The following is a 12571-nucleotide window of genomic DNA, read 5'->3' as shown; positions in this document are numbered from 1 at the left end:
TCCTTTGAGTATGAGATAGTGTCCCTCTTCATCTCTCACTATAGTCTTCGGGGTAAATTTTAATTTATCTGATATAAGGATGGCAACCCCTGCTTTCTTTTGAGGACCATTTGAATGGTAAATGGTTCTCCAACCTTTTATTTTCAGGTTGTAGGTGTCCTTCTGTCTAAAATGAGTCTCTTGTAGACAGCAAATAGATGGGTCCTGCTTTTTTATCCAGTCTGAAACCCTGCGCCTTTTGATGGGGTCATTAAGCCCATTCACATTCAGAGTTACTATTGATAGATATGAGTTTAGTGTCATCATATCTATTCAGTCCTTGTTTTTGTGGATTGTTCCACTGAACTTCTTCTTAAAGGGGAATTTTAAGAGTCCCCCTTAAAATTTCTTGCAGAGCTGGTTTGGAGGTTACATATTCTTTCAGTTCCTGCCTGTCTTGGAAGCTCTTTATCTCTCCTTCCATTTTGAATGAAAGCCTTGCGGGGTAAAGTATTCTTGGTTGCATGTTCTTTTCATTTAGGACCCTGAATATATCCTGCCAGCCCTTTCTGGCCTGCCAGGTCTCTGTGGAGAGGTCTGCTGTTACCCTAATATTCCTCCCCATAAAAGTCAGGGACTTTTTTTCTCTTGCTGCTTTAAGGATCTTCTCCTTATCTTTGGAATTTGCAAGCTTCACTATTAAATGTCGAGGTGTTGAACGGTTTTTGTTGATTTTAGGGGGGGATCTCTCTATTTCCTGGATCTGAATGCCTGTTTCCCTTCCCAGATTCGGAAAGTTTTCAGCTAGGATTTGTTCAAATACATATTCTGGCCCTCTGTCCCTTTCCGCGCCCTCGGGAACCCCAATTAAACGTAGGTTTTTCTTCCTCAGGCTATCATTTATTTCCCTTAATCTATCCTCATGGTCTTTTAATTGCCTGTCTCTTTTTTCCTCAGTTTCCCTCTTTGCCATCAACTTGTCTTCTATGTCACTCACTCGTTCTTCCACCTCGTCAAGCCTCGTCGTTAGGACTTCTAGCTTGGATTGCATCTCATTTAATTGATTTTTAATTTCTGCCTGATTAGATCTGAATTCTGCAGTCATGAAGTCTCTTGAGTCCTTTATGTTTTTTTCTAGAGCCACCAGTAGCTGTAAAATAGTGCTTCTGAATTGGCTTTCTGACATTGAATTGTAATCCATATTTTGTAACTCTGTGGGAGAGTGGGCTGTTTCTGATTCTTTTTTTTGAGGGGTTTTCCTTCTAGTCATTTTGCTCAGTGCAGAGTGGCCAAAAACAAGTTGTATTGGGAAAAGGAGAAAAAGAGAGAGAAGGAAAGAAAAGAGAAAAAGAAAAAAGAGAAAGAAGAAAAAAATAGGGGAAAAAGAGAAGAAAAAGAAAGAAAAAGAAAGAAAGGAGAAAAAAGAAAAAAGGGGGGGGTGGGGGAAGCAATCAGAAATCAAGAAGAAAGAGAGAAAAAAAAGCACAAAACAAAACAAAAAAAAACAAAAAACAAAAAAAAAACAAAAACAAAAACAAAAAAAACAAAAAACAAAAAAAACCACGGGGGAGTATCTTCCGATTCTGTGTAGTTTAAGTCCCTTGACTTCCCTTGGAACTGGTCCGTCTCGCTGGTCTTCTGGGGGAGGGGCCTGCTGTGCTGATTCTCAGGTGTTGGCACTTGGGGGAGCTGCTCTGCCCCTGCCTGGTGCAGGGCTCGGTGGGGGTTGTTGACCCCGTGAGGCCCCGGGAGGAAGCCACAGTGGCGGGGGCAGCTCTGGGACCCTGGATCCAGCCCCCGCAGTAGCTCCGGGGCTCTCCTTCTGCAGGGCCTGGGGGCTCCGGGGCGGGGCCGCTGATCTGCTCAGTTCCAGGCAGGAGCGTCCTTGCTGTCCTGGGCCCTCCCGGCCTCTGCCTGTCCCGGGGGAGGCCGGATCCTGGGCTGTGTCCCGGCGCCCTGTGCTCCGGGGCCTGTGCTGTTGGATTCGCGCTCCCGGCGGTGCAGCCCCCTCCGCGGAGCCGCCGCCCGAGCCTCTCCGAGCTGTTCCCGGAGCCGCGCAGCCCCCTCCGCGCGGAGCTTCTTCCTCTGCGCGAGCCGCCGCCGCTGAGCTGTTCCCGGAGCCGCGCAGCCCCCTCCGCGGAGTCGCAGCCCGAGCCCCTCCGAGCTGTTCCCGGAGCCGCGCAGCCCCCTCCGCGCGGAGCTTCTTCCTCCGCCCGAGCCGCCGCCGCTGAGCTGTTCCCGGAGCCCCGCAGCCCCCTCCGCGGAGCCGCCGCCCGAGCCCCTCCGAGCTGTTCCCGGAGCCCCGCAGCCCCCTCCGCGGAGCCGCCGCCCGAGCCCCTCCGAGCTGCTCCGGGTCCCGCCGAGCGCTGCAGCCCTTAGGGAGCTCGGCGCACTCTCCGGGGCGCAGTTCCTCTGTTACTGTCCCAGGGAGCCCGAGGGCGTCCCCGCCTTTCTGGGGATCCTGCTCCAATTCCCGGGGAGCCCCTTTCCGTGGGGAAGGTCGGTGCAGCTCCTGCTCCTCCGGGACGGGGCTCTCCTGTCCTGGGGACACTCGCCCCGGCCTCAGCCCGGCTCCTCGCGGGGCCCCTCCCCCTTGGAGGCCTTTTGTGTCTTTATTTCTTTTTCCCCGTCTTCCTACCTTGATAGAAGCGCGAACTCTTCTCACTGTAGCGTTCCAGCTGGTCTCTCTTTAAACCTCAGGCCGAATTCGTAGGTTTTCAGGATGATTGGGTGGTTTTCTAGGTAATTTGCTGAGGACAGGTGACCTGGAGACCCTACTCTGCCGCCATCTTGCCCCTCCCCAGGACTACATTTTTTAAAGATCTTTTATGAATAGAAAGCAGAAAGACTGCTTGTTTATATTAAAATTTGATAATTTGCATGGGCATCTGTGGGACAATGGCAAAAGTAACTGTAAAATTATGAATAAAATCAAAGCAAAGTATATGAGATTTAACATCCATGGTTAGAAAATTCTAAAGAGGAAAATCTTTGTTGTGTAAGATCTGTGTCTCAGGTTGAAGTAAAAGATAGTAAATACAAGATTTAATTAATAGAAAAAATAATTATGTTAAATGGGCATAAAATTTGTAGCGTATTTAAAATAGAAAAATTGTCAGACTGGTTTGAGTATAAATTTTTGATACTTGTAAATAGAGACAAATCTAGTTATCGAGATATTAAGAGGCTGAAAGAAAAATGATGAATGTTTATAAGTTCAGTTTAATGACTAAATTTAAACTCCATAAATTCCATAAAGTCAGAGAAAGTGAAATAGTGACTATTTTATCACCAGCTGCCTGCAGTTGTGAAAATACAGTGAGAAAATGATTATATTCGGAGAAGAAAGAAGATCCATGAAACATCAACTAATCTAGTGATAATGGATGCATTCAAAACTTTGACATAGGGCACGTGATCCAGGAGAACCGGGATCGAGTCCGTGGTGGTCTCCCTGCATGGAGCCTGTTTCTCCCTCTGCCAGTGTCTCTGCCTCTCTCTCTGTGTTTCTCATGAGTAAATAAATAAAATCTTAAAAAAAAACTTTGAAAAATAAATATCAGATATTGAAATGAATAAAGTGACATGACCTACTACATGAAATTTTATGGGATGAAGAAGATGTAGCAATGTATATTGGGAAGTGGCCTTAATAGCAGATGGAAATTAAATGCATTTCAATACTGAAAGAATAGAGCCAACATAGATACATATTTTAACAGAATTTTTATGAAAAGGTATGTCTCTGATTTAAGTTTCATACAATGTCATATTGAACTACACATGTATTAGGTGTCATTCTTTTTCCTTTCATTGTTTCTGTAATAATAGTTTCTTCACCCGGTCATAGATCTGCTTGGTCCTGACTCCATATATGACAGGGTTGAGCATTGGTGGCACTACAACATAAAGATTAGCCAGGAGTATGTGGATATAGCGGGGAACATTATGGCCAAAGCGATGTGTCATAAAGGAAAAGAGGGCCGGTGTATAGAAGGCAAGAATTACACAAACATGAGAACCGCACGTGCTGAGGGATTTGAGTCGGGCTTCACGGGAAGGAAGACGGAAAACAGCTCGCAGTATCTGAACATAAGAAAGGGCAATGCCTATGATGTCAAATACTAGATTACAAATTGCACATAAGCCATAAATAATATTGATCTTGATGCTGGCACAAGAGAGACGAGCAAGACCCATGTGTTCACAATAGGTATGGGCAATGACACGATTCCCACAGAAGGGCAATCGCAAAATCAGAAACACAAAAGGAATCACAAAAATAAATGCCCTCACTAACACACCAACACCAATCACAGAAACAACCCTGTTGGTGAGGATGGTGCTATATCGAAGTGGGTTGCAGATGGCCACGTAGCGGTCATAAGCCATTGCCAACAGGACAGCTGACTCCATAAGTGTGAAGCTGTGAATGAAAAACATTTGCACGAGGCAAGCTCCAAAGATGATCTCTCTGAGGTTGAACCAGAAGATTCCAAGCATCTTGGGGATGGTAGCTGTGGACAGACCCAAATCAATAGTAGCCAACATGGCCAGGAAATAGAACATAGGCTGGTGTAGGCTGCTCTCAGCCTGGATGACAAACAGAATAGTGAAGTTCCCTATGAGTGCAATTATGTACACAGCACAAAAGGGAAAGCCAATCCAGAGGTGCAGTGTTTCCATTTCTGGGATCCCCAGCAACAAGAAGGAAAAGAGGTGGAATTGGGTATTATTGGGAGGGAACATTCTATTTGGTAATAAATCTTCAGAAATGTATGCGGACCCAATCTACAAGTCACCAGATAGTTTCTATACTGCTAGAGACCTAAAGATAATAGAAGACACTTAATTAGCTACTTCTTCTCATTATCACCATCATCACCAACAGACACCCCCTTCAATTTTGACCAATTTAGGATTCTGCTAGCTTCTAAATATAGTGATGGAAATCGACTCCAGTCGATTAAGAACACTCTGGGATTAAAACACAGGATGAATAATAACTATACAATAAACACATAGATTTAACAAAATATATACCAAAATATTAGAAATATTGTAATTAGTTAAATTGGTCCTTCTTTTAGTATTTAGTAATTATTATTACAAAATATAATTGGGAATAATAGTGAAAACAGCAACATCAAATAACAGTTATTGTGGTGCTGCCTATTATTTACAAGGCTTTTTGTCAGATTCTATGCAAAAATCATCTCCAATATTTAAATAAAAAAGTCCTTCAAGAAGAACATTAATTTTATTTATTTTACATATAACTTATCTAATGATCACAGAGTAAGTAGCTTATCAGAAGTTTAAAATGCTTTCAATGAAAGGTCTGGGAAATTAAGTTAGGGAGGAAATTAACAAATGGAAATAAAGGAAAAGATGTGTTTTACCTATGCATCTGTAGGTACTATACAACCACATACACACAGACACACACACACACACAATACTCCACACATGTACAAACACAAATTACAAATCTTTTTTAAAAATCACAACATCTATCTGAATAAAACTTGTTAGTATTTCTCATTTTTAGCTAAGGGAATTGTGACTTTAGAGTTGAAGACACAGGTCAAAATGTTAATAAAAGAACTAGTGAGAGAAAACAATTAGGAATATTGGATAATTAGACACATGATAATTCAATCATTTTTGAAGTTCCCTAAACCCTTATTATATGTCTTCATGTAGCTTGTATAGCATTTGATAGGTTATTTCCAAAATATATACTCATTCATGTGTGCAATTATTTTATAGTAAAAAGTATGTCTTCTGGAGTGCCTGGGTGGCTCAGTCGGTTAGTGTCTGCTTTCAGCTCAAGTCATGATCCTGGAGTCCTGGGATGGAGTCACCCGCTTCCCCGCCCCGCTCCACCCCATGGGCTCCCTGCTCAGCAGGGAGTCCGCTTTTTCCTCTCTTTCTTCCCCTTCTCCCCCATGGACCTGTGCTCTCTCTCTCTTTCACTCACCCAGTCTCTCTCTCTTAAATAAATAAATAAAAACTTTGGGGGGAGGGGATGGAGGGAAGCCTCTCTTCTGATCATTTGAAGATTCCATGGTGGCAATGCTAATGGTGACCTCATTTTCAGCATGAAAATCAGTGTATTATCTAGACGTTGATATAGAGGGGCAAATACCCAGAAGAATGTGATAAGCGAGGTATGGAATAAGCAGTTAAATATGGATGGGAGAAAAATTAGAGAGGGAGACAAACCATGAGAGACTCCTAACTCTGGGAAACAAACAAAGGGTTGCAATAGGGGAGGTGGGCAGGGCGGGGGTGTTGGGGCAATGGGTGACAGGCATTGAAGAGGGCATTTGAATCACATTTTGATTGGTAAATGTAATAATAGCTAGTGCTGGTGAGTGAGTGGTATGCTCATTGCTAGTGGGAGTAACTTAGTTTAAGCCTTCTGGAAGGCAATTGGTAATAGATAAAAAAAAAATCTTATAATTGCTTACCTATACTAATCAATTCTGCTTTTAGAAATTCTCTCCATGCTACATTCCCACCCCCTAGTTATCAAAAAGTGGAAAAATATATTAGCAGGGATGTTATTTAAGCATTATTTATAAATACCAAAAATTGGAGACAATGTAATTATAGAATTGGCTAACTACATTTTAGTATATTCATGTAAGGGATACTATGAGCTGTTTGAATATTTTTTGTAGAATATTCAATAATATAATTAAAAATGTTCACATTAAATTGATATGAAAAAAGAAAACTTGTAAAATTATATACAGAGGACATATACCAAAATGATAGGAGTGGTTATCTTTGGGTAAAGAGATAATAAAGCTTGTAATTTAAAAAAAAAAAAAAAAAAGAAGAGGGCATTTGATGGAATGAGCACTGGGTGTTATGCTTAATGTTGGCAAATCGAACTTCAATAAAAACAAGTGAAAAAAAAAAAAAGAATATGGATGGGAAACATGAGAAGAAGCAAAGCCAAGAGCAAGAGATCCTCTGGCGGTTTCAATAGGAACAGAGGCTATTTCCACAAAGTTATGTTATTAGAGTGAAATTAGGAGTATTTTTAAAAGGTATGATTGATAATGGATAAGAGGAGTAAAAGTAGGATTCAGTCCCCAGAGGCAAGTTTTTCTGTGGAAATCAGCAAAAGAAATCAGCAAAGTCTTCCTTTTTTGCAGTATTCATAATGCAACAGTTTCTCAATTGATGGGAAATTTACTTAAGGCACTAGTTGTAGATCTGATTGCAAAGGGTAACAATAAGCTATCTCTGGCTTTTCTAAGAGAGACAGAATGGTACTATATTCTGTGATTGCAAATAAAGTAAGGGAAATTAGTCTCCCAGGTCATACAATTATATTCTGTATGACGCAGTATTAGATAATATTAGTTAAGTATCTAGAAAGTGGTAGGAAAAAACCAAGTAGAAGAAAAATATAGACAAAGAACACAGAAACCAAGAGTAGAAATAGGAAATATGGAGAAAGGAACAGGATCTGATTTCTCTGCAGTTATCTTTATGCTCCTACGGACATTAAGTAGTTTTTCTTAAATAACTATTAAAGAATAAATTTTGTAAAACCCCAGGGACAACGTGAATATATAAAGGTGAGACAGAATAGTAAGGATAGTCTAACCCTGTTGACAAGATCTTCAGGAACTACAAAAGTTTAAATGGAGCAAAGTTACAATGAAATGGATGTGTTGAAGGAAAGGTTACTAGTCTAGTCATCTTGGTTCTTATATTCTCAACCCAAGATACCTACAAGCTTATGCTTAAGCCATCTTGAACTTTTACTCCTTTCCCAAGATATTTTATCCATTTGATGTTACCATAGGAATACCCCGATATTTTCTCCTTGACTCCCTTGTGTTTGAATTGATAAAAAATATCAGTGTTCTGTCTAAGCTTCTCATGGAGAAAAGTTCAAACAAAAAAATTTTTGAAAAGCATCCTTCAAGACATAATCCAGATCCATACACAAGGTATTGGTGACATGATCTCTTCTGTGTTCCTACAAGATCTAATACCAATCTGTATTACAGCATGATTACAGGTGTCACTCATCCTTACATCTCTGTATCTAATTTAAAATGTAAACCACTGGGCAGCCCCAGTGGCTCAGTGGTTTAGCATCACCTTCAGCCCAGGGTGTGATCCTGGAGTCCCAGGATTGAGTCCCGTGTCGGGCTCCCTGCATGGAGCCTGCTTCTCCCTCTGCCTGTGTCTCTGCCTCTCTCTCTCTGTGTCTCTCTCATGAATAAATAAATAAAATCTTTAAAAGAAATAAAAATAAAAATAAAATGTAAACCACTTGCCAAATGTCCAGAGTCTATTATATTAAGTTAATATTTAAATGATTAATAATTTTAAAATGATTGGTATTAATAAATAAAGATTAATGATTAAGACTAAATAATTAATGGTTATAAAGAATTCCTGGATCAGACTAATTCATTCTCTAATTTTATTGTTAATAGTTTCATGATAATGTATGCATTACTCTTTGGTTAAATAAATACTACAGAATGGTTTTTTTTATGTGCCAGAAACTGTTCTGAGACATTTTAAAATTGAGGCCTGTGCAATCATGTGTAATAAAAAAAATGCTCTATATAATCTGATGCAGTGTTTATAAATAAGCATATGCAAGAAAAACAAATTTCTATAAATAAATTCACAGAACTATCCTACAGTCAGTGAAAGAAAATCTATATCAACATTTTAATCTAATCATGCAGTCTATTCTTAAAATTAATACAGAGTAGGATTTCTCAAAATTATGACATTCTGATCACATGTACATACCTCTTCTTAATAGCAAGATCAAATGCTTCCTTGTAAATGTCAACATGGTCTTATATCCTGATATCTGTAGGTGAAAATGTAGACTGTAACTGCATTAGTGTAAGCTGCAGAAAGATAAATGCTGTGATATTGAACATTTCTGATTTTTTTCCACCTCTCTGGTTTCATCTTCTCATTTTCCTTTATTTTTGTTTTTTTCATCTTCCTTTAGACACTTTTTCTGCTGACCATTCATTAACTGTTGGTGAACCTTAACCATCACCTTTAGCTACTGTTATTTCTCATCCAGTTTGATCTCTAGGAACCATCTCATTCACATACATTGCTTTAATAACTATCTTTATAATGAAGAATCCGAAATAATAGTTCCCAACCCTCTGTATTTTATCAAATTCAGATTCTCAAAATTAAATTCCTTCTGGCAATTGCTTTCACTTTTCTTTTGCCAAATATTACAAATAAAACATTTTTAAAACTGAATTCCCAGCCCTGCCTCTACCAAACTCTAGCTTTAACTTCATCTTACTTTCCCTGTTGTTTAATTTTGATAAATGTCATTACCATGTAACCAGTGGGTCCACTCAGAATTAGGAGCAACATCCATTTCCTTTCTCCACCTGTTAAAACAAAAACAAAAACAAAAACCACTCTTGATTCTATTTCTAAAAATAGCACGAAAACCAGTACCAATAATCATTTCTTGGGTTGATTAAGTCACAGCACTTGCCAGTGCCTGAGAGCACGAGCTCTGCAGTCAGGTTAATTGTGCTGAAACCTGGCTTCATGACTTACTCTAGAGTTGAAAGAAAGTAAAGAAAGTATTACTTAGTTGCTGTGCATGCTTGCACAAGAACTGTCACATTGATACACCTCAGTTTCTTCACCTAGAAAACAGAAATAATAAGTGTAAATAAACCTTTAAGAATGAAACCCTTAATTTTAGATAATTCTCTTAAAACACTGAACCATGTTCCAAAGATACTAGTTGTCCATCATTCTTTAGATATCCGACAGACTGATTTTTCTAAAATGCATATTGAATGGATTCAGGCTAAAATCCAAATTCTTTCACTAAAACTTTTTAGATGGTTTTTCCTAATATGATCTTACTCCTTCTCTAAGCATCAGTCTTAGCCTTCTTTCCCTGAAACTTACTTCATGTCTCTTCCTATTTCTCTTTTTCCCCTCAGCCATCACTGTGACATGAGGATGCCATGTGAGCTGGGAGATGGGAAAGACTCACCAGACTGAGTACCAGGATGCAATACTGTCTCTTTTTTGTCTCAACCTGTTCAGTCTTTATGAGGATGCTGCTCTTCGCCAGGGGGAAGCTTTCAATAGAAAATCCCCTAGGGGGCATCTAAGTGGCTCAATCTGTTAAGTGTCCAACTCTTGGTTTGGGCTCAGGGTATGATCTCAGGGTCTTGGGATTGAGCCCCACATGGGGCTCAATGCTCAGCAGGGAGTCTGCCTGGGATTCTATCTCTCCTTCTGCCTCTCCTCACTCCTTCCCTGCTCACATACTCTCTCTCTAAAATATATAAACAGATGAAAATATTTAAAAAGAAAATCTCATGGAACCAGTTTTGTGAAAAACACAAGGTCTCTGAAGATACTAGTTTCTAATCTGGTCCTGAGACAGGAATAGAAAGCCATGACTTTTAAGGAAATGAAGGCATGAAAAAGTAAGGTTCCTTGATCACTTGGTCACTTTGCAAGTCTCCATTAACCTTTTAGTTCCTTGCTCTGTGTTAGAGCATAGGATGACTGATACAGGCCATTCTCTCACCTTCCCGCATCATCATTTTGGGGGACAGTATAATTATGTGTTCAAGAGCAGGGCTTTCAAGCCAGATCACTGCTATTCTACTTGTAGCTCTAACAATTTGCTGAGATACGTGACATCGGTCAGACAATTTAACCTGAGAATTCGGTTTCCCATTTATTTTTCAGTTGTTCCCTCTCTTTTATGGCACCAGCCTACTTCTCACTCAGAGTTAACTTCAAATGTAATCATGTACTCTTTCAATTCTTTTTATGGATATTTAACTTTGTGCTTACATTTTGAGTTACAACCAAAAGGCAAAATTAACATAAAATTTGGTAGTGGAACCCTGTAAATCTTGTAAATCAATAATTTTAAGCAGATGCTAATACTGTGTCTTGGGTATTGCAAGTCAATCCTTATTCTATGAAAAATAAAAACTTGATTGGTGCAGGTACAGTCCTTTTGCTTTCTTTTTTGCCCAGTTACTAACCAATATATCTCAAAAGTTAGGCTAGTAGAGGCTTAGTTAATACCATTAGGCTCTTCATGAGTGTGTGATCACTGCAGCACTTAGAACCCTCCTTCAAAAGGGGACCCTACACTTGACGTTTAATCTCTGCCATACTTGGTCTTTAATGTTGTCTTCAATTTTTAAACCATCTTATCTTCACATTTATGTTCTGTGATTGGAATCTGACATGAAAATGGGGCAGGTGCTGGGGTTTGGAGCCTGACTCATACATTCTCACCTGCTATACCCTCCATATATTCCCAAGATGCTTGCTTGGCTACTTGCTACCTTCCTCCTGCTCAGAGCCTGCTGCTGCCTTTTGCCCTTGGCATACTCCTGACCCCAATCCTATCCACACCTGTAACCAACTCGCCAATTCACAGGACAATAACCCTGTACCCCTGTGCATGTCTGCACCTACCCCATAGGTTTTCCCCAAGCCCAAAAGAGAGCAAGATAAAAGAGAAAATGGGAAACACCATCACTGGTTAAAAGAGAGACCATGGAAGAAAAATGAAAGCTCTTTTCTTCCCTGTATTTTTAACAAAGGGCCAAGCACCTTTGCTTCATACTGGGTCTCTCCTGTTGTGCAGCCAGCACTAGTTAAGACACTGGCTCAGACACACCTGCAAGTTCAGGGCACCCTTATGGACTGAATGCTCATGCCCTCCCCCTCCCCTGCCAAATTCATACATTGAAGCTTTAACCTCCAACATCATAGTATTTGAAGATGGATCTTTGAAGGTAATTAGGGTCAGATTAGGTCCCAAGGGTGGGGCCCTTGTGATGGGATTAATGGCTTTATAATGAAGAAAGGCCCTGGGGGGAAACAGCAAGAAGGCAACCATCTAAAAGCCAGAAAGAGAGGTCTCACCAGGAACCAAATTGGCTGGCACTTGATCTTGCACTTCCTGGGTTTAGAAATGTCACTGAGAAAACTAAAGAACAGTTATGGTTAGAATCCAACCCCCTGCTTTTAAAGTTTCTTCCACCTCCACTGAAACATTTTAACTGTGTTCAGAAACCTGCCTCACCTCTGCATGTGAGGACCTCCATCACACGCTAGGAATTAGAGTGGTGGATGCACTGTCTTGATTCCTCCAAGCTTTACCTCAACATGTGTTACCTTTTCACTTTTCATTTGCATTTCCCAAAAAAGATAGGTCTAAAAGAAAACAGAGAGGTTAGGTCTTAAAAGGAAAAGCTTTTGCTGGGCACAAAGGAAAGTGAATAGAGAGAGTTGTGAAAATCTTAGTGGCCAGAGTGCTACCTTAGGCAGTTGGTGGAACCCAATTATTAGGGAAGAAAAGGAAGATAATCAGATAATTAGATGTATTTTGGCACTTTGACACAGAGGGATAGTATTCTGACTTTTTAGCAGCTTTTGACTTTTGTGGAAAGTGAAACAAAACTGGACATTTCTATGGTGAGACTTGAAATCCTATAACTCGGATCTAGGAATGTAAACATGTTTCTGGTAATAAGGCTTAAAAACAAGTGAATGAACAATA

The 12571-nt window shown here is 40.2% G+C and overlaps 1 protein-coding gene across 1 annotated transcript; it reads right to left on the bottom strand.

The window, feature by feature from the left end:
* Positions 1 to 3789: 3789 nt before the first annotated feature.
* LOC121476332 (olfactory receptor 52E2-like) lies at positions 3790 to 4728 on the bottom strand. The gene has a single exon (XM_041730263.1). It carries the CDS (start codon positions 4726 to 4728, stop codon positions 3790 to 3792), a length of 939 nt encoding a protein of 312 aa, XP_041586197.1.
* Between the last annotated feature and the right edge of the window lie 7843 nt (positions 4729 to 12571).

Source organism: Vulpes lagopus, chromosome 15 (genome assembly GCF_018345385.1).
Source record: "Vulpes lagopus strain Blue_001 chromosome 15, ASM1834538v1, whole genome shotgun sequence".
In the NCBI taxonomy this organism is placed as follows: domain Eukaryota; kingdom Metazoa; phylum Chordata; class Mammalia; order Carnivora; family Canidae; genus Vulpes; species Vulpes lagopus.
This window is presented reverse-complemented; position numbering and strand designations above follow the sequence as displayed.

Excerpts from the sequence above, each read along its gene's own strand:
- LOC121476332 (XM_041730263.1), bottom strand. The coding sequence starts at position 4,728 with ATGTTCCCTCCCAATAATACCCAATTCCACCTCTTTTCCTTCTTGTTG.